This window comes from Electrona antarctica, assembly GCF_951216825.1.
Source record: "Electrona antarctica genome assembly, chromosome: 18".
NCBI lineage: Eukaryota > Metazoa > Chordata > Actinopteri > Myctophiformes > Myctophidae > Electrona > Electrona antarctica.
The window spans coordinates 13,043,207-13,068,422 of record NC_136799.1 but is presented as its reverse complement, the minus strand read 5'-3'; the positions used below and the strand labels follow the sequence as shown (position 1 = coordinate 13,068,422).

Here is a 25,216-nt window from a genome sequence, read left to right as displayed (position 1 = left end):
CCTTGAGCCAAACGTACAAGCGTTGCATTTTACGTACAAGCAAAATGTTCTCCTGTATGCTGGTGTGTTATAGTATAGGTCCTGCCTACAGCCGCATTGTTGTTGGAGTCCACAAAGTAGCACATTGCAGAGAAAACAGGATTTAAAAGAAATACACTTCAGAAAGTACTGTGGGATCTAATTAAGCACTTGACGATTGTCAGTGACGCTATTCTGGTCATGTCATACACATTCTGCAAAGATAGCAGCGCTACAAGCTCACAGTAATGAGCTTCTAGATCGGCTATTGTCGCCGAATAGATGTGGTGTAGAGGGGGACAATTAGGGGGCCTATTCTTGTCTGCTTCTCTAATTTGACTGCTGTGCCCTTTCGGGAAAAACACATTGCACTGGGACAATTGGTCCGAGAGACCGGGGGAGCTGAATGAGCTCACATTACGGGCAAGTCAAACAGCAGTGTCCTGAGTGGACCCGCTGCTCTCATCAGAACCATGCAGTGAGCTAATTGGATTGGTATTTGCAAAGTGGAATTCCTCACAAATGAGTAAATGACCAACTAAGGTGTTTTCAGAAGCATTAATCAGTGATTGCATATCGCCGCCGTCGAGCAGAAACCTCTTATCTCAAAATGTCAATGTTTTTTTTATATAATATTATTTCTTTATTTTTATAACGCAAGAGTTCAAAACGCGCCACGATGCAACACGTTTTGAGCTCGTAGATCTGCTATATTTTGCTATTTTCTGAATTTGAATTCTGAACAGTTTTGGACATAAACATAATGAGGTTTCGACCCAACAGTGAGGATATGTTGAATCAAGGAGAAATCCATTCATGAACAAATGCTGTGTTTTTTTTGTTTTTTTTCCTTTTTTACACACAAATGACAATACAAATATACAAAAAAACAACAACAATGAACAGTACAGGACAATTACTGATATAAGTAAAGCAAAACAACAATAACCAAAAACAACAACAAAACAAAACAAAAACAACAACAACAGCACTACTCCTCTTCAGCTCCATCCATTAAATGTGACAAATTATTGTTCTTTATGTATCTTATAAAACGGCCCCACACCTCCTGAAAATTCTCTGTGTTAAACCCCAGCTGCGTGCTCTTTTGCTCGTGCTATGTGCACGAGCAAAACCTCTCGCCTGGCGTTTCCAGCTTTGGCCAGTAGGGTTGGGTGGCTTCAACGTTTCCCAGCCGTTCTGGGTCTCAGCCCTGGTAATAATCAACTGCTGCAGAGAGCTGTTGACTGTAATGGCATACTTCCTAGCCCTGCTCGTAACCCCACCACGCTGCCTGTAATCTGTGAACTCGACAGCGCAGATGTACCGTCCGTCACCTCTCGCTTTTCACACTCCTAAGCAGATGTCGGAGCGTCGAAGAGCCCTGTTAAATTCCTGTTTCATTATCTCATGTTTACGGGCCATTGCCTGGAATCCCAGGCAGTGCACACACACACTCCCCCACCTCCCTCAAGAGAGGGGGAGGGGGTGTGGGGGTGGCGAGACACCTGCACACACCAGTGGGAAGGAATTCCCAGGTGCACACCCCTCTATAACTTTTGTTAGGGAAAGGGACCCATGGTAACGGACAAAAGCAGTGACTTTGTCTAGAGATGGTTGCCAAGAGGTTGTCTGGATATCAGCCCTGACGCCGGTGGACGTAGAAAGAGCTAGTCACACAGCTGTTTTTGATTTACGGCTAATTCTAATAAAAGTGAACGATTTCTGGGGGGAGCGGAGAGCTGTCGCGTTTGGGTGAATCTTTCCGTAAACAGGACTTTTTCATCTTGACGTCTGCTGCTTTTGATCAAATAAAGTCCGGGGTTATTTTCTTTTCAGGGGTTTTCAAGTGGAGCGTTGTTGATAGCGTGTCTGGGGAACCTAATCGTATTTCTCATCCAAAATGATGATGCTGTCAAGAAGCATGTCCTCAAAAGTATGTGAAAGAAAGAAAATAAATGGACACTATTATTAGCCTGGAGATCCAACATCAAAAAGTTTATTTAATCATTTAGACCGGGGACCACCAGTGGGCCTTGTGGGGGTTCCTGGTGGTCCCCATGCAGCTAAATGACAGAGTTTCATTTATACCAAGGACCACCAGTGGGCCTTGTGGGGGTTCCTGGTGGTCCCCAGCTAAATGACAGAGTTTAATTTAGACCAAGGACCACCAGTGGACCTTGTGGGGGTTCCTGCTGGTCCCCATGCAGCTAAATGACAGAGTTTAATTTAGACCAAGGACCACCAGTGGACCTTGTGGGGGTTCCTGGTGGTCCCCATGCAGCTAAATGACAGAGAGTTTCATTTATACCAAGGACCACCAGTGGACCTTGTGGGGGTTCATGCTGGTCCCCATGCAGCTAAATGACAGAGTTTCATTTAGACCGGGGACCACCAGTGGACCTTGTGGGGGTTCCTGCTGGTCCCCAGCTAAATGACAGAGTTTCATTTATACCGGGGACCACCAGTGGACCTTGTGGGGGTTATTAAAAAATAGCAGAAATACAAGCTCAAGCTCTGTGTTGCAAACTTGTACATTGTACATAGTTTTTCCAACATTTCTTAAACGTCTTAAACATTTTCAGATGGGGGGTCCGTGGGTCAAATTTGACATGAAAACGTCTGATTTAGAACAGGGGTTCCCAAACTTTTTTGGACCAGGTACCCATTTTGGGGTAGACATTTTTCCAGGTACCCCCTCATCTGAAGCGGCCGCAGAAACCTTTCAAGTGTCCTGAGTCTTTTTGTTGTTTCTGCAGCATGCGTCCTGCTGTTACTGTTTGGGGTCACGACAGGTTGACTGATGTTGTAGTTTTAGTAATCATGTCAGCTATTGGCCCAAAGCAAACATGGGAGAAACACAATGAACAACACAAAGAAATACGTTTATTGCGCAACTTGGCAGAAATGACCACGTAGATAAACATAATTTTAATGTTAAAAAAAGTTTAAAAAAATGAATAAATCTGGGAATTATTTCGGGTACCCCCTGGCTATGCGTCGCGTACCCCTAGGGGTCCGCGGACCCCACTTTGGGAACCGCTGATTTAGAAAGCATGTTGTACAATCGTGGTTAAGTGGAGTCAATGCTTTTGAAATGATGATCTCACTATCTCTCTCTCTGTCTCTCTCTCTCTCTCCCCCTCCATTGCCCTGACTCTGTAGGTTTTTGCACAATAACAGGATCACCCATCTGGTCCTGGGGACCTTCTCTCATCTACAGTCCATGAAGAGACTGTAAGTAAAAACAGGATGGCACTCCTAACAGCCTAACAGCAGCCATTAAGGGGGTAGACAGCAGGCGGTTCTGAATCGTCACCGCGTGAGAATGCCACATAACTGCACAACACTACACTGTTCTCACACTTGGTGCTGTCACGTGAACTTTAGCCTATTGTTGTTGTCCTTACTTCCTCATTAGATGACGTCACCGTGATAATGTTTTTGGACTCTGTTGCGGAGAAAAACCATTCGCTCCGCCTGGCTGTGCCCCATCTTACAAACGGAGCTGTTTTTCTTTTATTGCCATGTCACGGGCTGAAATTTGAATAGACTTTAACAGTCTGGCAGTGTATGGATCTGGCTCAGCTTCAGAACCCCCCCACCCCCAGTCCCGTCAACAGACGATGAAGAACAGTGGTTTTGGCCTGGTCCCGTTGTTTTCATCATACAAACTATACAGTGTAGCTTCCAGCCCCAGGCCCCCTGTAAGAACCCAGGCCAGGATGCTTCCAATGAGATGCATGACGGCACACTTCACTTCACTTCAGATTTGGAAGCTCGTCGCCACTATATCTGCTTTTTCGAGTGCACCGATCAGTTATGTTTCTATCAATGTGTCCGCGACAAAATTACGAATGCTTTTTCGTACCGGCGATCGTCAACTACCGCCGGTGGCGTCGCCGAAACACTCTCTCGTAACAAATGAAATATTCTCATATAATAGGCTTGTCGTGGATAATAGACACATTGTCGTACACTTAAAAGCTGGATCAGTAATAAGAGGACTGAGACAGAGTTCCCACAGCAGGAAGTAGAGTGTCCTCCAACACGCCCCCTGTGAGTGAGTTCTGATGTTGGGGCTAGACTAGGGGCAAAATATATCCAAACCGACTTTTAGAATGAATTACTGACCTAATTTGTTTATTCTTTTGTTGAATATCAACACAAAAGACTTCTAATAGATTTGTTATAATCGACTAATTCGATTGGTCTGATTATTATGTTAACCCTGGATTATACTTGCTTGTACAAAGGCGTCGTTAAAGAAATTGCGAAAATAAAAGACTACACTAGTAGGTAGAGCTTGTAGATCGGCCATTTTCAATATTTTCACACAAAGAAAGGGATGTTGTCGCTGCAAGGTGGAAACCTCATATGTCAAAAACTGTTACTTTTCAGGATTCAAATTAAAAAATGGCAAAAGTAGCAGATCTACAATCTCGAAACTAGTATATCTGCTACTTTTGATATGTTTGTGTGATTTCCACTGCAGCTCTCCCGCCCCTTCAGCCCCTCTGTCTGTCTGTCTGTCTGTCTGTCTGTCTGTCTGTCTGTCTGTCGGTCGGTCTGTCTGTGGCTCCCGCATGTTTATGTCATTGTGATCACGGTGTCTCTTTAGGGCTGTGTCGCTGTGATATATGACGGGCGAGTGTCTACAATTAACACATTAAGACCTGAGGCTGATAAAAAAAGAAGAAGAAGAATATCAGTGGTGCTCAAGCTATTAGACCCCCCCCAAGACAACATGACACGGATGCTTTCCCGGTCTTAATAGGTTAAAGCGGGTCTGTCTTTCCTCCCAACATACTGTATATACTGTAAACCCACGTGTGTGATTCTTTTTGCCTGGTGTTTGTTTGCGTTCAGGCGCCTGGACTCCACTACATGTGTGTGTGTGTGCGCGTGTGTCTGTGCGTGCGCGTGCAGGCGTCTGGACTCTAAACTGTGTGTGCGTGTGTGCAGGCGCCTGGACTCCAACACTCTGAACTGTGACTGTGAGCTGCTGTGGTTGGCCGACCTGCTGAAGCAGTACGCTGAGTCGGGCAACGCCCAGGCCGCCGCCACCTGCGACTACCCCGGACGCCTGCAGGGCCGCTCCGTGGCCACGCTCACCGCAGAGGAGCTCAACTGTGGTACGGTCTGAAAGAATATATATTCAACGGTTTTTGCACTACATTTTCACGGTTTTTCAAAAATAGCTGAAGTATAACATAATGCTTAAAACACCAAAAGGGTTGTTTTTCATGTGTTTAATATGAGGTGGCAGTACTTGATTAGACCCCTTGGTGTGGTTATGTGCAATGATGTCTTCCCTTTGTATTTAGGGTTTCTTCCTGGAGGCTGAAACCTTGACAGTCAAACGTGCCAATGAAAAAGACATCACAATATCATCCCCTCCCCTAACCCCTCCCCCTTTATCATACCATAACAGCTGTGGGTGCGGCGTCAGTTCAGGTGGATCACCACCCACCAAGCAAACCAGCCATACTTAATGAACTGGCGGGCGTGTCCACATAAAAACGACATTTTAACAAATCCTGTACACTTTTTTGAAAAATATTTAAAAAAAATAACATATAATAATACCTGGTAATCATGTTTTAGGGTGGGAAAATAAATCACAGCACTCTTTAAGAACAGGTTATAAATGATGATACAATTGGTACAGTATACACAGCTGTAGTCAAGTACATACTGTTTAGTTTAGTTTATTTGATCATCCTTCAGTTTCAAATACAATATTTACAACAATGAATGGAAGCTGTTACAAAACATGAATATGATCAAAAGGAGTAGGCAGAAGCTGAAAGCTTATAAATGCCTATCCTACTTACAACAGAACATAATTCGTAATACTCATAGTTAATCATCTGACTTATGATTCACAAAACATAAGTCAGATACGAGAATTCCACCCTACACCAAACCCACCCCCGTGTCACAGTAGAGATCCACCAGGATGAGTTACATACTGTAGCACTGTACCTAACCATTAGATTACACATTATTATTGTTATTATCCTCATTCACATTACCATCATTACCAATGATCATTATTGTTGTTACTGAGTAATGTCATTTTTGTTCTCAGTTTTAATATTAACATAATTACAATAATTTCAATTAATTATTACTAATGACAACGATAATGACTATCAATACTACCATCACTATCAATACCTGTGCAAAAATTATCAGTTGATCATACAATAACGTCATCATCCACAATATACTTAATTTCACTATGATATGCTGTATTTGGTTACTACTGTGTTTGACTTCCTCTGTTAGGCCATTCCAGATCTTAACCCCTCGGACAGAGATACACATACTCTTCCGAGTGGTCTTGGCACTGGATTGTTGGAAATTTAAGTCAAAGTACAACATCTCTGTTTGAAATGTAGCTGGAGTGAACGTCATCAGCTTGCAATATAAACAAAAACAAAACAGTACTCAAGGACATTTCCACCACCGGTAAAAGGTCACGTTCAGACACCTGGTGTAAAGGCGGACATGTTTGTATGCATGCGCGTAATCAACACATGTGGTGTAAAGGCGGACATGTTTGTATGCATGCGCGTAATCAACACACCTGGTGTAAAGGCGGACATGTTTGTATGCATGCGCGTAATCAACACACGTGGTGTAAAGGCGGACATGTTTGTATGCATGCGCGTAATCAACACACATGCAAAATATCCTCGTTTGCATCTGTTGTTCATCAGGCACCCAGCTGTTTGACCCACCCAGCTGGGCCTCTAGCCTGGCTTAAATGTCAGAGCTCTCTTACAGGGGCCTTCCATGTTCAATCTCAGACCACCAATCTCTCCAGCATCTGCTCGCTCCATTGGAGTGTGTGGTGCGGTGGCAGCGGGCGGGGGGGGGGGGGGCTTGTGTGTGTGGAGTCTGTGGACAAGAGAGCCCTCGAACCTATGTCATTTGCGGGGTTTGTATTGCAGTAAAGTTCCCTTGGATGAATTCTGGGTCATTTAAATTGAGATATTGCAACATTTTATTAAGGTGATTGTGTTTCTTGTGGTGCCTAGGGTCTGGAAAATTCAATCTGGAGAATACCCTCATCACGTGTTAGTCTTTTCCTCGAGTACAATATATAAGGGATGGAATAATGTTTATTTTCAAATTGGATTATTAGTTAGCGGGAGACTTGAGGAGGGACGAATTAGGGGCCTGTGGAGTGCAATTCACCTGGCAAAGGGAAGGGGAAGTCTACTTTGGCACAAATCAAATTGTCCCACAAGGTAACTATTGCCACAGTCAAATGGTCTCTAAGTGGTTAAGAAGCGATACGGTTCTCTCTCTAAGTCAACCTGGCTGATTTTCAGTCATTTCCTATAGCAGACTGTTGGCTCCCGTAGCAGTAAATCTAACCAGCTTAGTCCCTCTCCATTTTCCTCTGCTCCCACTGGAAGCCATTGTCTGGGCGGGCGGGCGGGCGGGCAGGCAGGCGGGCGGGCAGGCAGTGGTTGGCAGCTGACTGTAACCCAACCACACTTTAAACCTCAGCAGCTAATTTGACGGCCCCGACTTGCCCATTCTTGCTCAGTGCAACCCACCTCCCCACCACACACACACACACACACACACACACACACACACACACACACACACACACACACACACACACACACACACACTGTCTGCATAGCGAGGCACTAGAAGAATGTCTGCTTTAGAACATGATAGAAGCCTTTCCACTCCTCCCTCCCTCCCTCCCGCCTTCCATCCCTCTCTCTCATTTCCTCTCCCCTTTTTCCCCCCTTATAAACGGGGTGAAACGGTGCGCAGTGGTTCCGAGCAGCTGTCAAAACAGTGACACTCCATCGGGATGAAGTGCCATCTCCCCGGCGCGCCCACTGGCGTCCCGCAGGGCCCTCGCTCGCATCCTCATTGGCCTGCGAGCGGAGGCTGGGTCGACGCGATATTTTATTTATTTTACCCACAGCAATTGCCGCCCCTGCCGCTATAACGTGGACTAATGTGCCATTCACACAGTCTGGCGTTCCACGGGTTGGTTTGGTCGGGCTACTGCTGCTGCTCGCAAACGGTGCACAGATGTATGGTCCGTCGCTCCCCAGTGCATGGCTCATACGTTAGTACTAGAGAGAGAGAGAGAGAGAACCATTAGAGAGACTACTACAGGCAGTGGTGGAAGAAGTACTCACTTTCTTTTTTACTTAAGTAAAAGTAGCAATACTGCAATGTAGCAAAACTGCAATGTAGAGAGAGGTAAATGTCCGGAATTACAAATGTACTTGAGTAATAGTAAAAGTACAAAAAGTATTGGTATCAAAATGTATTTAAAGAAGCACAAGTAGAAAGTACTCATTATGCAGAATGTCCCTTTTCACAAGTTTTCAAATGTATAGAAATCTTTTGAACATAGCCGATTTACGAGCTCACAATGTGTCGCATTGCGACGTATTGTGAGCTTGTAGATCGGTTATGTTCAAATGGCCGGAATGCATAGGGCTGAAGTGGTTAATGTATGTTTTGTAACAGTGATCAAAATCCTGTCAAAAGTAACTAGTATAAGTCAAGTTTTCAAATAAATGTAGTGGAGTAAAAATATACTGTAGTAGAAGTAAAAGTATTGTAAATACTCAAGGAAAGTATAAAGTACAGTTAGTTTCCACCCCTGCATACAGGCTGCATTGAAATGTGTCTGCCACATGTACACTGGGTGGGGTAGAAGAGAGAGAGAGAGAGAGACTGTTGACAGTTGAGTGTGTGAGTTAATTGTCTCATCCCTAATTTACAATTAGTTGTATGACCTCGTGCAGTGCCAAAGAAATCATTTAGATTTCAACCAAACACTACAATAAATGTATCTTTTAGTCACGATGGCTGCAAATGGCGTGGCGGTAAAGGCCTTTACACACCAGGGATATGACGAGTAAAAAATATGATAATGCAGAACACTTGCCGGCGAATGGTTTGCGTCAAAAGCGTTCCATAGTCGATGCCTCATTCACACACTGGTTGATGCCTATAATTCGTGGCGCAAAAGCTCAACCTCAATGGGAATAAAAAAATTACGTCGCCATATTGCCTCGTAACATTTGCGTACTCATGATGACACAAACAATAGTCAGATTTATTTTTTAAAGATGGGAGTGCCGTGATCTTTGTATTTGTTCCAGTTTTTCATGCGTTTATGAGGTGACAGTACGTCAATAGACCCCTTGGTGTGGTTGTTATGTGCAATGATGTCTTCCCTTTGTATTTTTGGGTTTCTTCATGGAAGCTGAAACCTTGACAGTCAAAGGTGCCAATCAAAAAAACAGTGATATAGTGACATACCGTATGAGTGAAACCGCCTGGATGATTTGTTTATTTTTTAAGCACATGAGGTCTTATATGAGATCTAAAATCCCCATATGGGGATTACAATGCAAATAAAAAAGTACATGAACCTTGTGGACTTAGCGCCCTCTACCCATATTGATGTCAGACTTCGGTGCTCTATGCAGAATGTCCCATTTCAAGTTTTCAAACGCATACAAATCTATTGAAAATAGCAGATCTACAAGCTCACAAACCATTAAAAAATACTTTTGAGGTAGAATAGAATAGAATAGAACTTTATTGTCAAATCACATGAATTACAAGTAAAACAGTGGGTGAAAAGCATTGTAGTGCAGCTTGAAACAACAACAGCAGTTGAGAGTGCAAAAAAGTGCAAAAAACCTTAAGAACGTTTGATTAAAAACCTAACTCATATTAATAAATAGATAAAGATAAAACAACGACCTAAAAAAGAAAATCACGCCCGTATGAAGTGATGGGCGCTCTTATCATCATACATCATCACATTCCGTGCTCAGCCAATCAAATCATCACAAATGTGTGTCTTCACCTTTTTTGTCTTCAATGTTTGTGTATACACAAACACGTAAATCTGGGCATAGAAGGGGCTAGCGCCCCTCAAATGTGTGTTTTATTGTAAATGAACGCCCTACTTCATCACTCTACACTCTACAGCGTCACACAAAAGCATCAAAAGTAGCAGATCCACAAGCTCGGAATGCGTCGTTTTGCGCCGCGTTTTGAGCCATTTTTTGAGCCGCGTTTTGAGCTGCGTTTTGAGATTGTAGATCTGTTGCTATTGCTGTTTTTGAAGTTGAATCCTGAAAAGTAACAGTTTTGGACATGAGAGGTTTCCAGTCCGACAGAAGATATATGGTAGTTATCACCCAGCCACGTTCCATCCCAATGGGGTCAGTAGTGCACACGCGCGCGCACACACACACACACACACACACACACACACACACACACACACACACACACACACACACACACACACACACACACACACACACACACACACACACACTAACGATTTCCCACACGGGTGATTTGTGTGTGCAGGAGGAGCGCCCTCCTGTCCTAATCCAGGAGACCCCTAAATTGGCCCCATTTGGGGGGGGGGGGGGGGGGGGGGGGGGGGGCTTCCAGGACCTATATATATACAAGGGGTTAGCCTTTGAAGGATCACCGTGCCCTACAGCGCATAACTCTCCCTCTTGATTGTCAGGCGTACTGTGTGAGCTTGCAGATGTGTGAGCGTGTGTGTTCATGTGTGGCGGTGTGAGACGGATAATGGGGCTCAAGGGGACATTTCGTTTTGGTCGGTCCCGTATTTGGACAGAGATGTTAGTGTTAACACTTCAACTTCAGGCTGAGCTTTGTTTGTGCGCTTGTTTGGAGCATAGACTGCATACAAAATAAATGGACAAAGGGATGATGCTGTTTTCTATACAGACTGTAAATGAAGCCTTTTTTGCAGCGATTTCAAATCCGCCATCTTTCTATATGGCGGACTATTGGTTGGGCCCAGACAGCGGGGCAGGACTTCCTTCTTCTTCTTCTTTGTGGGTTTTATTCTTGCTCGAAACAACAAGAGCGAAGGGGGAGTCTATGGGGTGGGTCTTACTACAGAAATTCACGCCCACCAATTTACAGCTAAATGTGTCGGTATACAAAGACAACAATACTTTTGTTAACAACATCTTCAAACTCGAGGTAAATTTTATATTTATACTTGCCCTACATGTTAATGCTAGTAGCATCTCGTCACTATTTTCACGTAATACATTTTATTTGAACGTATTCACGTAATACATTTTATTTGTCAACATATTATTGTCAATTAATATCTTCCCGTAATCAAAGCAGCCTATGCTATAATAAATGTGCTCCTAGTTTTCAATACCCCCCAATTATCTGATTGTATTAGCCGGCGATAATCTCACGAATATTGCACAGGTATCCTACGGATAGCATGGGTTCTCAACGTCTCATCTAATCTATGTTGTGTTGCGTGTTCCTTCCACGCGCTACGACAAGAAGCGGCCTGCTCACTCCTCATGCATTGAAGGAAGCATGAGCTCAGTTCGGGGCTCTCCCCAGGTTGGCAGAGGGACAGTAGAGCCCAGGATTACAGTTTAGGCAATTGGCAGCGGGTGAAAAATGGGTTACAAAATCATGGGATTAAAAAGGACAAGAACAAAGACATACTGTGTAGTAGGGTGGCCTTCCTGTCCTCTCTCTACTCTCTAGGCATCAATAGTAAGTTATACTACGCGTGCAGTTTGTGAATGAAGCCGCACAAATCACAATGCCTTGTTCAGTGACCAAGCCGCAATACTGTAGTGGTTTGTGTGCTTGTCCTAGTGTGGTGACGCTTTTGCTCTTAAACCATTTAGGACAGGAACCCTTTTTGGGGAAGTTGTCGCTATGTACAGTAGGCCTACTGTATATAGCAACATCAAAACGTTTTTTTCAGAAAACTTCAGAAGGCAATTTTAGAATCGGCTAATAGAGCCTGAACACCAAGATCAAAGGTCATTTTCACATTTAAAATGTTATGAATGAAACCTTTTTCAATGTATTTGAGAGTTACCTCATGGAACTACAGTGATTCACCAGAGATTTGCAACTATGATGATCCAACTCTCACACTCTTCATTTCACCGGCAATTTCATGGGGTCATGCAAGAGCTGTGTGATACGTTTACTTTTGAGGAGGCCTTACTTGTCTCCTACTCAAAACTAAGTACGCACACACACACACACGCACACACACACACACACACACACAGTCTGAGAGAGAGGCCTAATAGTCTCCTCTATATAATAATGTACAGAGATCCTTGGCAGAGGGAAGCTGGTGTTGGCTTTAGTCTGCCGTCTGTCCTTGGCTGTCTGGCTGTCTTCCCAGGCATTATTATTACTTATCAGCAGCTAGCCCTGCACCCTGGGAGAGACTGGTCAGAGATGGCCTCTGGCTCTCTATGGGAGCCTTTGCGGGAGAGACACGCACAAAAAGAATGAACATCAGACCGACAGGCCCTCCTGTGCACCATATCATGACCTCTTAACGCCACCTTTGACCTGCACGGACGCTGCGTAATTACCTTTTCCTCTGCTTGCCCCGTCCCGGTATCTGTACATGTTGTTATACTGTAATTACATGTCGTTGCTGTCGGGCAGAAACCTCGTATCTCCATATTCTAACTTTTTTGTGTTTTTTCGTAAATCAACGGCCCTACTTGATCACACCTCAGCGTCACAGGAAAGCATCAAAAGTAACGGATCCGAAAGCCTGAAACACGGACGGGCGCGACGATCACAGCAGAGGATTCCAAATCAAACACTCATGTCACCCCTGCCGTCGACCTTATAACCCATTAAAATCGGGAAAGCATCCATGTGAAATATTAGATTTTTGCGTTGGCTATTACAAAATAGCAGATATACATCTGCTATTTTTGTTTTTTTGTTTATCTTGAAAGTGTGTGGGGGTCCTTGGCACAAAAAGTGTGAGAACTACAGATTTACAAGGCATTCGGCCTCAGGTCTTAACTCTTTGGCCGCCAATTATGTGATTGACGTGAATGACGTGATGTCTATTCCTGCCGTTGACATGATTGACGTGATTCGGGTTTTTTTTATTGATTCAGAATAGTCTCGCTAATATCTACTGAGTAGTAGCTAACCCGTCGCTAGGGAACACTTGCTTCCACTGTGGTCTGTCAATGTTTCCCCGCCGCCCCCACTTCCATTATACGCGCAATCGTTGGCCGCGTTTTATTTCGGAATTGAGGCTCAGATTGAGGTGATTGAACAGAGAACGTCGATGTTAGCGGCTCATTACTAAATCGTTGTTACCTCGCGGTTACAATATTGACGTTTCTGAAGACTTTTAAAGTGGTCCCATATCAATTTCGCTTCCTGTTTTTTGGGATGTGAATTTTGCCAGCCTTTTCTATGGCTGGCGGTGAGGGACATTAGACTGTTTTCCTCCATCGTTTCATCCTCGTGTCTCTCCCTGTCCTCCACCGTCCGTCTCATCCTTGTGTGTCTCTCTCCCTGCCCTCCAGAGGTGCCCAGGATCACGTCGCAGCCCCAGGACGTGGACGTGACGTCAGGGAACACCGTCTACTTCACCTGCAGGGCCGAGGGCAACCCCAAACCTCAGATCATCTGGCTCAGGAACAAGTAAGTAACCCCAAACCTCAGATCATCTGGCTCAGGAACAACTCCAACAAGTTAGTAACCCCAAACCTCAGATCATCTGGCTCAGGAACAACTCCAACAAGTTAGTAACCCCAAACCTCAGATCATCTGGCTCAGGAACAACTCCAACAAGTTAGTAACCCCAAACCTCAGATCATCTGGCTCAGGAACAAGTTAGTAACCCCAAACCTCAGATCATCTGGCTCAGGAACAAGTTACACACATTTCGCCATGCAGGACGGAAAGACCTCAGAGACTCATATTGATACATTGATTACATTGATACTTTATTAACAGTATTTTATAACAGTATATATAACAGTACAGAAGACATGTCTAGGTGCTCTTTTATGGCGGTTTCGAAGGAGAGTTGGGACTACGGAGTCACACTTTTTGATGGCTGCTGTTAGGGCATTCCACATTTTGTTGGCATAGTGAATTCATCCCGAATTCAGCCGAATGTGTGTGTGGGGTGGGGTGGGGGGGGTGGGGGGGGGGGGTGAGAGTGTTGTGTCAGCCTGTGGGCGTTTCTCAACGTTTTGAAGTACTTTGATCCGTAGCACATGGGCACTGTTCCCTTGAGTATGTTGAAAACCAGTCCCCCTTGCAAGTTGTTGTTCTCTGTCCTCAAGAGAAGACTATTTTTGGTTCAATGACCAGTATAATCCTCATGTTTGTGCATGACATAGAGGTGCTCCGATCCGTTTTTGTGGGACCCATCTCGATTATCGATTGTTTTTCTCACGATCAGCCTATAGAGGGTATGACATCATCATCATACCAGGAAGTTATGCGGAAATGCCTACTGAGTGGCAAAAAACTACTTTCTGGCCTTGACAGCCCATACATCCAAACAGAAAAGTCATATTTGATTGCATTAAATGACTTTAATCAACATTAAATTCACTTTGTCACTCACTTTGCCACTCGATTTGCCACTCGATCTGGCATTCACTTTATGCATAGGCATACCCTCTATACCGATACCGATCTTGTGCGTAAGGGGACAAATTTTATATTTCCAAAATTATTATGTCAAAACCCACGTCAAAACTGTTCCTGTGAGTGTGGGGAAGAAGGGGAGAATGTTTAGGCCTGTCATTAAGATGCAAAACAATATTATACTTCTATATCTGATTGACTTTTACACCAGTTAAATGGTATAAAAGATTGTTTTCTCCAGATCGGGTAAATTGCAGATCACCCATCGAGGCATTTGGAGTGAAAATCGTCAGCCGATCAGCGATTTACGATCGAAGCACCTCTAATGACAAACTGGACCATAGGACTCATTTTTGTAGAAGAGATTGTTTGTTTGCCGTTTATTCTGGTTCACATACCTTCTTCAGGTTATACCCTGATGATGTCTCAGTATTACGCCTAACATGATGGATACTTTGTTCCCAAAACATATTTTTCCACGTGTTGGGGAGTCCTTTCTTCCAAGACTAGATAGAGTCCTCATCGAATAAAGTTCTCAGTCGCCACGACTGATTTCAGTCATTCAGCATGTCTTCTATGGAAGCCTATCTACAAGCTTTATTGGTAGCTAGGCTTGTAGATAGACTCCCATAGAAGACATGCTGGCTTCTATGGAAGCTTATCTACAAGCCTATCTACAAGATAAAGAGATTAGATTAACAAAACATTTCTTCATGTCATGTGATTTTATTTAGCTTTTATCTCCGAGTCCTTGACATCAGTCTACTCTCAGCTGGGTTTAATTAACGACAAATCAAAATTGGGGGTCTCTGTGGATAGGGGAACATTTGGTGGACATTTTAAGAAAATGTGTGTTTTATTAGTAGGCCTATAACTCAGTGGTTCTCAACCAGTTGTCCGGGGACCATCTTGAAGAGGTTCCAGGTGGCCCCCAGCTAAATGATGGAAGAGACAGTTGGTAACCCTGATAGATATTTAACTCTTGAGAGTATAAAATGAAATGTGCGTGTGTGCGTGTGCGTGCGTGCGCGTGTGCGTGTGCGTGTGCGTGTGTGTGTGTGTGTGTGTGTGTGTGTGTGTGTGTGTGTGTGTGTGTGTGTGTGTGTGGCAATGCTCTGAACATGTCTCTTAATGTGTGTGTGTGTGTGTGTGTGTGTGTGTGTGTGTGTGTGTGTGTGTGTGTGTGTGTGTGTGTGTGTGTGTGTGTGTGTGTGTGTGTGTGTGTGTGTGTGTGTGTGTGTGTGTGTGTGTGTGTGCGCGCGCGTGTGCTCCTCCTGGCAGTAATGCTCTGAACATGCGGGACGACAGCCGTCTCAACCTGCTGGAGGATGGGACGCTGATGATCCAGGACACCCGGGAGACGGACGAGGGGGTCTACCAGTGCATGGCCAGGAATGTGGCCGGGGAGGTCAAGACCTCCGAGGTCACGCTCCGCTATTTTGGTGCACCCTGTAAGCAACTGCATGTATATATATGTGGGGTCATTCTACACAAATGTGCCACTTTGTGTCCCTCAGAACAAAATCATTTGGAAATGTGAAGAAAAAAAAATGACAAAATTATAAAAATCATAATTTAGTTTCCTTATGCGTCTCCAAATCTGAGGCCATGGTTCTCAGCAGGAAACCGGTGGATTGTGCAGTCCGGGTAGGGAATGAGGCATTACCCCAGGTGAAGGAGTTCAAGTATCCCGGGGTCTTGTTCATGAGTGAGGGGAGGATGGAGAAGGAGATCAGCCGGAGAATCGGAGCGACAGGGGCGGTATTGCAGTCGCTGTACCGCACTGTTGTGACGAAAAGAGAGTTGAGCCAGAAGGCAAAGCTCTCTGTCTACCAAGCAATCTTCGTTCCTACTCTCACCTATGGTCATGAAGTGTGGGTCATGACCGAAAGAATAAGGTGGCTGGCATCTCCCTTTATAAGATAGGGTGAGAAGTTCAGTCACACGAGAGAGACTCGGAGTAGAACCGCTGCTGGTCCATTTGTACTATCTGGAGTCAAAAAAGCACACACTGGCACAGTGTGTTTGGTCTACAGTATATTGTGTCCGCCGGGTGGAAACCTCATATTATGTCCAAAACTGTTAGTTTTCAGGATTCAAATTAATCGATCAAAAATAGCCGATCGACAAGCTCAAAAGCTTTGAGCTTGTCGAATATATATATATATATATATATATATATATATATATAATACAAATAATCTACTATATTGTTTTTCAAGAATAGATGTGTGCTAAAAGTGTGACTTTGACACCTGTAAGTCAACGGGGAGAATATGTATTGGATCATAAACAAAATGTATCTATGGTGCAACTATTTAAGATATCTCACCAATACTTGGAGTTACAATAGCGGCAAGGTAACCCCCCCCCCCCCCCCACCACCACCACACAGAGGTATATTCTGTGACGATAGTCTGCTGTCCCTGAGAGGAGTGGCAGTTGAGCTGCAAGGTGCACCCCTCGCTCCACTCCTGGTGTGTGCTCTTCACTGTGAGGGGTCACCGAGGTCGCCTGCAGAGGTCGGTGGGGTCAAATAGCTGGGATGTGCCACTGAGCCATGAGCAAAGCCTGCTGGCTTGCACGGAAAGAACGTGTTCCCCCTCTGCGCGCACGCACACACGCACGCACGCACACACCCACACACACACTTTCAAATGTAATTTCTATGCTTCCATGTGTCTCACTCACTCAGTCACACTCAAACACACACACACACACTCGCACACTTAATGGCAGTATGCCGCGCTAACATCTATCAGTTTACCCACTGATAGACCGTCTCCACAGGGGAGATTAAGTGGGCTGTCTCCAGGTGACCCCGGGGTTGTCGCCCGGGTAACGGATGACCCGAGGGAGGGGGGCCGTCCCGTCCCCTAGTTAAAGTTGGAACTGTCGCTGCTGAGAGCAGATGTGGAGCGTTTCCTGTCTCCGTGTGATTGTAAACGCCATGCAGGCTGCCTGGCTTGTGTACATATTTTCCCCTGACCCAACTGTAATCACTGGCCAAATATGGACATCAGGGGCCCATCCCAGCGTGGTGTACACAGCACGGAAGTGGTGTGTGTGTGTGTGTGTGTGTGTGTGTGTGTGTGTGTGTGTGTGTGTGTGTGTGTGTGTGTGTGTGTGTGTGTGTGTGTGTGTGTGTGTGTGTGTGTGTGTGTGTGTGTGTGTGTGTGTGTGTGTGTGTGTGTGTGTGTGTGTGTGTGTGTGTGTGTGTGTGTGTGTGTGTGTGTGTGTGTGTGTGTGGGGACAGGACGGGACGGTATTAGTTACGGTCATATGCAGTGCAGGGACAAAATTGTCAAAAGTAGCAGATTCTGCTACTTTTTCATACTTTTGCATTTGAATCCTGAAACTGATGAATTGTGCTTTTAAGAAGTTGCAAAGTTCTTATTATAACTAAGCATAGAATAGCAGTGGTTCCCAACTAATAATAATAATAATAATAATAATAATTATAAAAGTACCAGCCACAGTACCAGAGTTGGGCACATGAACACAGCAAGTGCAGTCAGCAATATAGTTAACACAGCGTGCTGTGGGAGAGTCGGGGTGACTCCAGGGGCAGTATTATGCGTGTTAAGTAATAAGACCAGGTCTTATTACTTAACTTAAGACCTGGAGGCGTGGTCAATGCTGTTTGGCCACTCAGAATAGCCAAATGGCATTGATCACGCCTCCAGGTCTTAAGTTAAGTAATAAGACCTGGTACTTAAGACACGCATAATACTGCCCCAGATGTTCTCCAATGTTTCTACATGAACCTTGGAGGTTGCTTCGAAGCCTCTAAAGATGCTTCAATGATACGACCGGGCTAAGCCTGTGGTTGTCAAAGTGGGGTCCGGGGACCCCCAGGGGTCCTTGGGGCAACGTCATCCATGCATTGTTCATACACTGGATATCTGAGGTTTCTACAGAACAGAGACGATAATGGTTCAATCTTTGCACCAAAGCCAATGTTTTAATGGAACCAAATGGACCCGTAAGAGTCCATTTGGTTCCATCTGTACACTCTTAGTCATATTAATGCTAAAGCTGAATTACAATAGCCCAAATCTCGGCCACGGTCACTCACAAATTGGTGACCTGCTGAGATATGTGACAATCGTGTAGACGTCAAATAATTTCAGTGTCTGACTCCAAACGTAAATCATTGCGGTTTGTTTATTAGCACAGTTCAACCTAGCGGTATTGAGGCCGCATATTTAAAGACCTCCATGTAAGTTATGTGAAGTCCACAAGATGGTCATATTTCGGCAGGTCACCAATTTCACCGTAACACCACCATGCTGAAGTGAGCGAGTGGCCGAGATTTGAGGTATTGGAATTTGGCTTAAAGGCTTGTTCCCTAGACCCACTTATTCGTGCCCCCCTCGCACTCGCCTAAAACCAAATATTTCTCTCTTCTCTTCTCTTCTCTTCTCTTCTCTTCTCTTCTCTTCTCTTCTCTTCTCTTCTCTTCTCTTCTCCCAACAACCGCCATCATCACCTCCTCCTCCACATCAACAACATCCCGTCTGGCAGCGCGTCCCAGCTTCGTGATCCAGCCCCAGAACACGGAGGTGCTGGTGGGGGAGAGCGTGACCCTGGAGTGCAGCGCCACGGGCCAGCCCCAGCCGCGGGTCTCGTGGACCCGGGGGGACCGCACGCCGCTGCCCAACGACGCGCGCATCAACACCACGCCGTCCGGCGGGCTCTTCATCCAGAACGTGGTGCAGGCCGACGGCGGCCAGTACGCCTGCTTCGCCTCCAACAACGTGGACACCATACACGCCACCGCCTACATCATCGTACAAGGTGAGAGAGAGAGGCCCCACTGTAAAACGTGATACTGCAATATAGACATGCTTATTCAAAATGGACTTGAGTAAAAGTACAAAAGTATTGGTATCAAAATGTACTTAACACTTAGGCCGCTATCATTTATTGAAAAATTAGGATCTAATTCACGCCAGCATTTTTTTAATTTGAGCTCTTATTTTGAAAAGCCACCATTTCCGGTCCATGAGCAGTAGTCATAACCTTGGAAGCTACACAGAGCGGACAGGCCTTGTTTACCATCTGAAGCCAGACCGGAGCTCTGCAGAGCTCCAGATCGTCATATCTGTGCCGTCAAAGAAACGCTGTTTTGACCAAAATGCCATCTGGGACAAGGAATAGGAGATACAGGCGATTGAAAGAAATGGATAGAATGGATTATTATGGCGACGACGATCTAAGATGGGCGATCCAGTGCTGTGCTAACAACACAGCTAGCTAACCGGCTAACGTGAGTAGCATTATGGCTCGAGCAATCGAACGTGCCATAAAAGCGCAATTGCCGAAGGCCGTCGGCAATGGCGTTAAGCGTCAGTATCAAAATTAGGCTTCAATTGACTTTAATCGACGGCAATGGCGCTGAAAGTATTAATGTACCAAAAATTTAAAGTGCTAATTTCAAGTTTTCAAATGTATACAAATATTTTGAAAATAGCAGATCGGCTCACAATGCGTTGCATTGTGACGTATTGGATCTATGTTTGGATCTACAGTATGTTTGAGGAAAAAAAATCTTATCCTCATATATAGATATGGTTAATTCTTTGTGCCATGCCAATGTTTTAATGGAAACACTTGTAAATTCCAAGTTACCCTGATTGTCTCCACCAGGCCGAAGGCATGGGGAGAGAGTATGTTTTGCACTCCGTCCGTGTGTGTGTGTGTGTGTCCGTCCGTCCGTCCGTCCGTCCTTCCTTCCTTCCGTCCGTCTGTTACCAGCTAATCTCCGGCACCGTTGGCCCGATCCATGCCAAACTTTGCACACACACTCCCAGGATGCCAACGACGAACCTCTGCTCCAAATATTCCTCAACAGCCTGTTATAGCGCCACCATGAGGCCGATTTAGGCAAAACACATTTCTGTAGATTACCCGTACACATTTTATCCATACATCACACAATTTGGTATACACTATCTCCAGTCATGTGATCAACACGGATCTGCACCATTTCCCATCTTCCTTCCTGATTGGCTAAGATTCGCTTCCAAAGCTCACATGATTGGTCCGTTTCGAACAAAATGCCACAAATCACAAACACAGTGTGCAATTTCCGTGAAATTATACACGCACATTTCCACTAGGCTGAGGACGACATGACACAATTTATTTTCCAAACCAGCCTCATGGTGGCGCTATAACAGGGCAATTCCTGTTTTTACCTATAACTGCATCGTTCTGTGTACAACTTTGTATGCGCACTCCCTAGAGGCATGGAAAAACATTTTCCCTGCATCCCTCCACATCTTGCTGGTTATAGCGCCACCATGAGGCCGATTTCTGCAAAACACATTGTTTATATTAGTCGCACAGATTTCATCCAAATCTCATGCAAATCGGTATACAAGATCTCTGTAGTCATGTGATCAAGACGAGTCTGTTTGATTTCTCAGATTCTACACTGATTGGCTTCCAAAGTCTTCAGGAGTGGCCCGTTTTGTACGAAATGCTGCACATGTCCTGCTCATCCAGAATTCTATCCTCAGAGATGCTATGAGTGATCTGACTCTGCATTTCCTCAACACAATGAAGAAAATTGTTGCAAAAAACAAACAAACATGTTTATATCACTCCTAAACATTTTGCCAAACATCACACACACTCCTATCCTCCTGGTGGAGACCTGTGCCCAGAAGGGCACTTTTTCTAGTTTGTATTATTCCTGTTTCACATTGCTTCCTGTAAAATCACAATCACAAGTGAGTGGCACTCTTATCATCATACATCATTATACATCACATTCCGTGGTCAACCAATCAAATCATCACAAATGTAATTCCGGCCAATCACAATTTGCGTCTTCACTTTTCTGTCCTCACTTTTGTGTGACTCACACTTAAACCACAATGCCTCCGTTCTTCCCCCCCCCCTGCCCCGCCCACCCAGCCGTCCCCCAGTTCACGGTGACGCCGCGGGACCAGTCGGTCCTGGAGGGCCACACGGTGGACTTCCCGTGCGAGGCCAGCGGCTACCCGGTGCCGGTCATCGCCTGGACACGTGGCGGCAGCGCGCTCCCCGTGGACCGCCGGCTCGCCGTGCTGTCCACGGGCGCGCTGCGCATCACGCGCGTGGCCGCGCACGACGAGGGCCAGTACGAGTGCCAGGCGGTGAGCGTTGTGGGCACGGTGCGCGCCGCCGCGCAGCTCAGCATCCAGCAGAGAGGTGAGTGGCTCCAATTGTTTTACTTAACCCATTTTGACCTGAGATCAGATTCTAAAAATGTCTTCTACATCCTGACAGTTTTCTGAAAAAGCTATGTTTCTATGTCAGACCTACAAGCTCGTAGCGCGCCACTGAGTGGCGCGCTACGAAGCTTGTAGATCTGCTATTTTTCAATAGCTAAAGCATAACATAATGCTAACACCAAAAGGGGTTCCCGCCCAAAATGTGTTAAACGGCCACTTCACCCCTTTTGCAACCAGATCTTATTTTAATGATGTTTGGGAGAAAATAAACACTTTCCTGGTGTTTTTATGGGAGATATGTGACCAGATTTGACTGCCATAATGCAGCCTCCAGGTTTTCACCAGAGGAGAAAAACTATATTTTTTTATCCAAAATGAGTTGATAGCATGTCTGAGCATTCATTGTTTCCAGATGGGAAATGTTGAATTATCGTACCAGATTCGGAGGCTTAAAACTATCGTATTTGAAAGAAAGCTGTTCACACGTGTAAAATACGTAATTTCACAGAAAAATAAGTATTTAGTTTAAGAAACAACCTTGTTTGAGAGTCCTATGAGACAAATACGCATCACATGTGCTGCGTGGAGGCAGGCAACTTCCTTGGACTGGAATGACGTGACCGGTGTGTTTTTAATGCCTCCAAGTACAGATCTTGGGTCAGATTTCCTGATTCACGCACTTTTTGTGATATGGCAAAATTATCGTACATTTGGGCATTTTTGGAATTATTGATCGTACATCGTACAGAGGTTAAAATTATCGTATCTGGCAACACTGACTTGATTCCAGTTGTTTAACTTCATGCCAGATGAGATTCTGTATATTGTTGCTGTCATGCAGAAACCTCATCTCCATAATTTACATTTACTGTTTAATTTTGTGTTTTTTATTATTATTATTATTTTCATAAATTAGTATCCTACTTGATCATACTACAGCGTCACAGAAAATTATCAAAAGTAGCAGATCCACAAACTCGAAAGCGTGACGTTTGTACACTCTCCGAGACACAAATAGATACATGAACGCTGAGGATTTTACTGTCTTTTACTCTCTTAAAACACGTGTGACGGCCGGGCTACACCAGGCTTTTCGCGCACGTTTTGTGCGGGTTTACCCTAAACGTGAACCCCGCGTACGCGTTTTTTAAAATAGGACTGGACCTAAATTTGCGCGTGTGTGCGTATTCGTGTAACGTGCACTGAAAAGCCTGGTGTAGCTTGGCCATGAGTTTCTTCACTCCTCAATGGCCATACAAGTGCAGAAAACAACATAATTGTCTCCACCAGGCCGAAGGCATGGGGAGAGAGTATGTTTTGCACTCCGTCCGTGTGTCCGTCCGTGTGTGTGTCCTTCCGTCCGTCCGTTACCAGCTAATCTCTGGCACCGTTAACCCAGCCGATGCCAAACTTTGCACACACACTCCCTGGATGCCAACGATGAACCTCTGCCCCACATTTTCCAGAACGGCCTGTTATAGCGCCACCATGAGGCAGCTTTTCACATGTTTTACCTAAAACTGCACCGATCTGCGTGAAACGTTGCATGCACACTCCCTAGAGGCCAAGGACAAACCTTTGACCTACATTTTCCGCATCTGCCTTTTATAGCGCCACCAGGAGGCCGACTTTTGTAAAACACATTTTTTGATATTACTCCTCCAGATTCTGTCCAAAAATCTCACAAATCGTTACAGAGTATCTCTATGGTCATGTGCTCAAGTCGGATCTGTCCCATATTTCATATTCCATCCTAATTGGCTATAATTGGCTTTCACAGTTTGCAAGATTGCCCCGTTTTGAACAAAAGCCTCAAATCATGAACGCAGCATGCAATTTACGTGAAATCTTTCACACATTTTCCTACTAGGCTGAGGAATATATCCCACCCTTTTCACATTGGCCTGTTATAGCGCCACCAACAGGTTGATTTTTGCAAAACACATTTTTGGAACAAAATGCCTCAAATCATCCAATTGCCATCAAAGGCAAACATGTTTATATTACTCCTAAACATGTTGCCAAACATCTCACACAGTCCTATCCTCCTGGTGGAGACCTGTGCCCAGAAGGGCACTTTTTCTAGTTACTTTTATTTTTAAAGCCGCCTGTAGACAGACCTTTTGGTGTTTTTAACCATTTATGTTACACTTTAGCTATTAAAAAATAGCAGATCTACAAGCTCATAGCGCGCCGGCACGAGTGCTATCTTCAGATATAGGATCGGAGGCCGATTACATATATTCTTGGGCGTCCTCGACATGAAAATGTTTGAGAACGACCTACATGGAAACATGGGTTTTTCTGAAAACTGTCAGGATTTAGAAGACATAATTTTGTAGAATCGTCTTCAGGTCTAAATGGGTTAAGCAGTGCATCTGGCTTGTCCAATAGTAGTAGTTTTGATCTCCATGTAAAATAAACGTAAATCAATCAATCAATCAATCAATCGATTCTTGCTGCCCAGACATATTTGAGTGTGGGGTTAAAGGTTTGGGTGTAAACACTGTGTATTTGTATAAGAGGAGGGGAGCGCATGCAATTGGATGTCAAAGGGTTGGGAGGAGTGGGGCCGTATCCACTATCCACTAATTTGTTGTAGTTTACACAAATAAGACAGCCTGCAATTAGAGTGAAACAATACAGACGTACGTGTGTGCGTGCGTGTGCACACTATAATTATGTTTTTGTCTGTATGCATGTGAGGAACTTTGTATGTAGAAATGCGTTTCCTGGTGAGTGTGCATGGCATGCTCTTGTGCAAATGGGACAATTGTTCCTTTCTGTCTGGGTGTGTTTGAGAGTGTATGTGTACTTGAGTGTACTGTGTGCACTGTGTGTGTGTAGCCAAAATTACAGGCTTGGCGCAGGCCAGGGAAGCATGGAAGTCTGTAATCCCCAGATGACACCATGTTTTTCCATGTAGTAATGCCTGTTAACTCATTTTGGGCGGGAACCCCATGTTGGTGTTTCAAGCATTATGTTATACTTTAGCTATTGAAAAATAGCAGATCTTCAAGCTCATAGCGCGCCACCGAGTGGCGCGCTACGAGCTTGTAGGTCTGCTATTTTTGAAAAATCGTGAAAATGTGGTGCAAATCTTTGAATATATATTTCAGAGCGAACATTTTTAACTAAAATATTGGCTTCTGGGGGGTCCCTGGAACTACATATTTTGAGATGGGGGTCCGTGGCCCAATAGAGATAATTCTGGGCGTACTTAACATGAAAAAGGTTGAGCACCGCTGACATAGAAACATGGGGTTTTCAAAGCCTTTTTTTTTATCGACCTCAGTCCAAAATGGGTTAACATGGCCCAAAAGTACATGTTGCATAATGGCCCCCGGCACTGTAAAACTATAATAATAAGCGCACAAACCCACAACCAAAGCTGTCAACCCTTGAAATATCTCTTTTAAGCTCAAGAGTGGCTACGCCGAGGGTTAACAGACTAAACATGGAAACGGCATAAAGAAAGGGAAGGT

The 25,216-nt window shown here is 44.7% G+C and overlaps 1 protein-coding gene across 2 annotated transcripts in view; it reads left to right on the top strand.

Moving 5' to 3' along the window:
* pxdn (peroxidasin) overlaps nucleotides 1-25,216 on the top strand; it is a 104,446-nt gene that overhangs the window by 31,491 nt on the left and 47,739 nt on the right. For both annotated transcript variants that reach the window (XM_079528846.1, XM_079528845.1), the window contains 6 exons: nucleotides 3,184-3,255; nucleotides 4,984-5,153; nucleotides 13,428-13,545; nucleotides 15,787-15,956; nucleotides 19,033-19,305; nucleotides 21,433-21,708. In XM_079528846.1, the coding sequence (XP_079384972.1) occupies nucleotides 3,184-3,255; nucleotides 4,984-5,153; nucleotides 13,428-13,545; nucleotides 15,787-15,956; nucleotides 19,033-19,305; nucleotides 21,433-21,708 (1,079 nt within the window). The remainder of the gene's footprint in view (nucleotides 1-3,183; nucleotides 3,256-4,983; nucleotides 5,154-13,427; nucleotides 13,546-15,786; nucleotides 15,957-19,032; nucleotides 19,306-21,432; nucleotides 21,709-25,216) is intronic.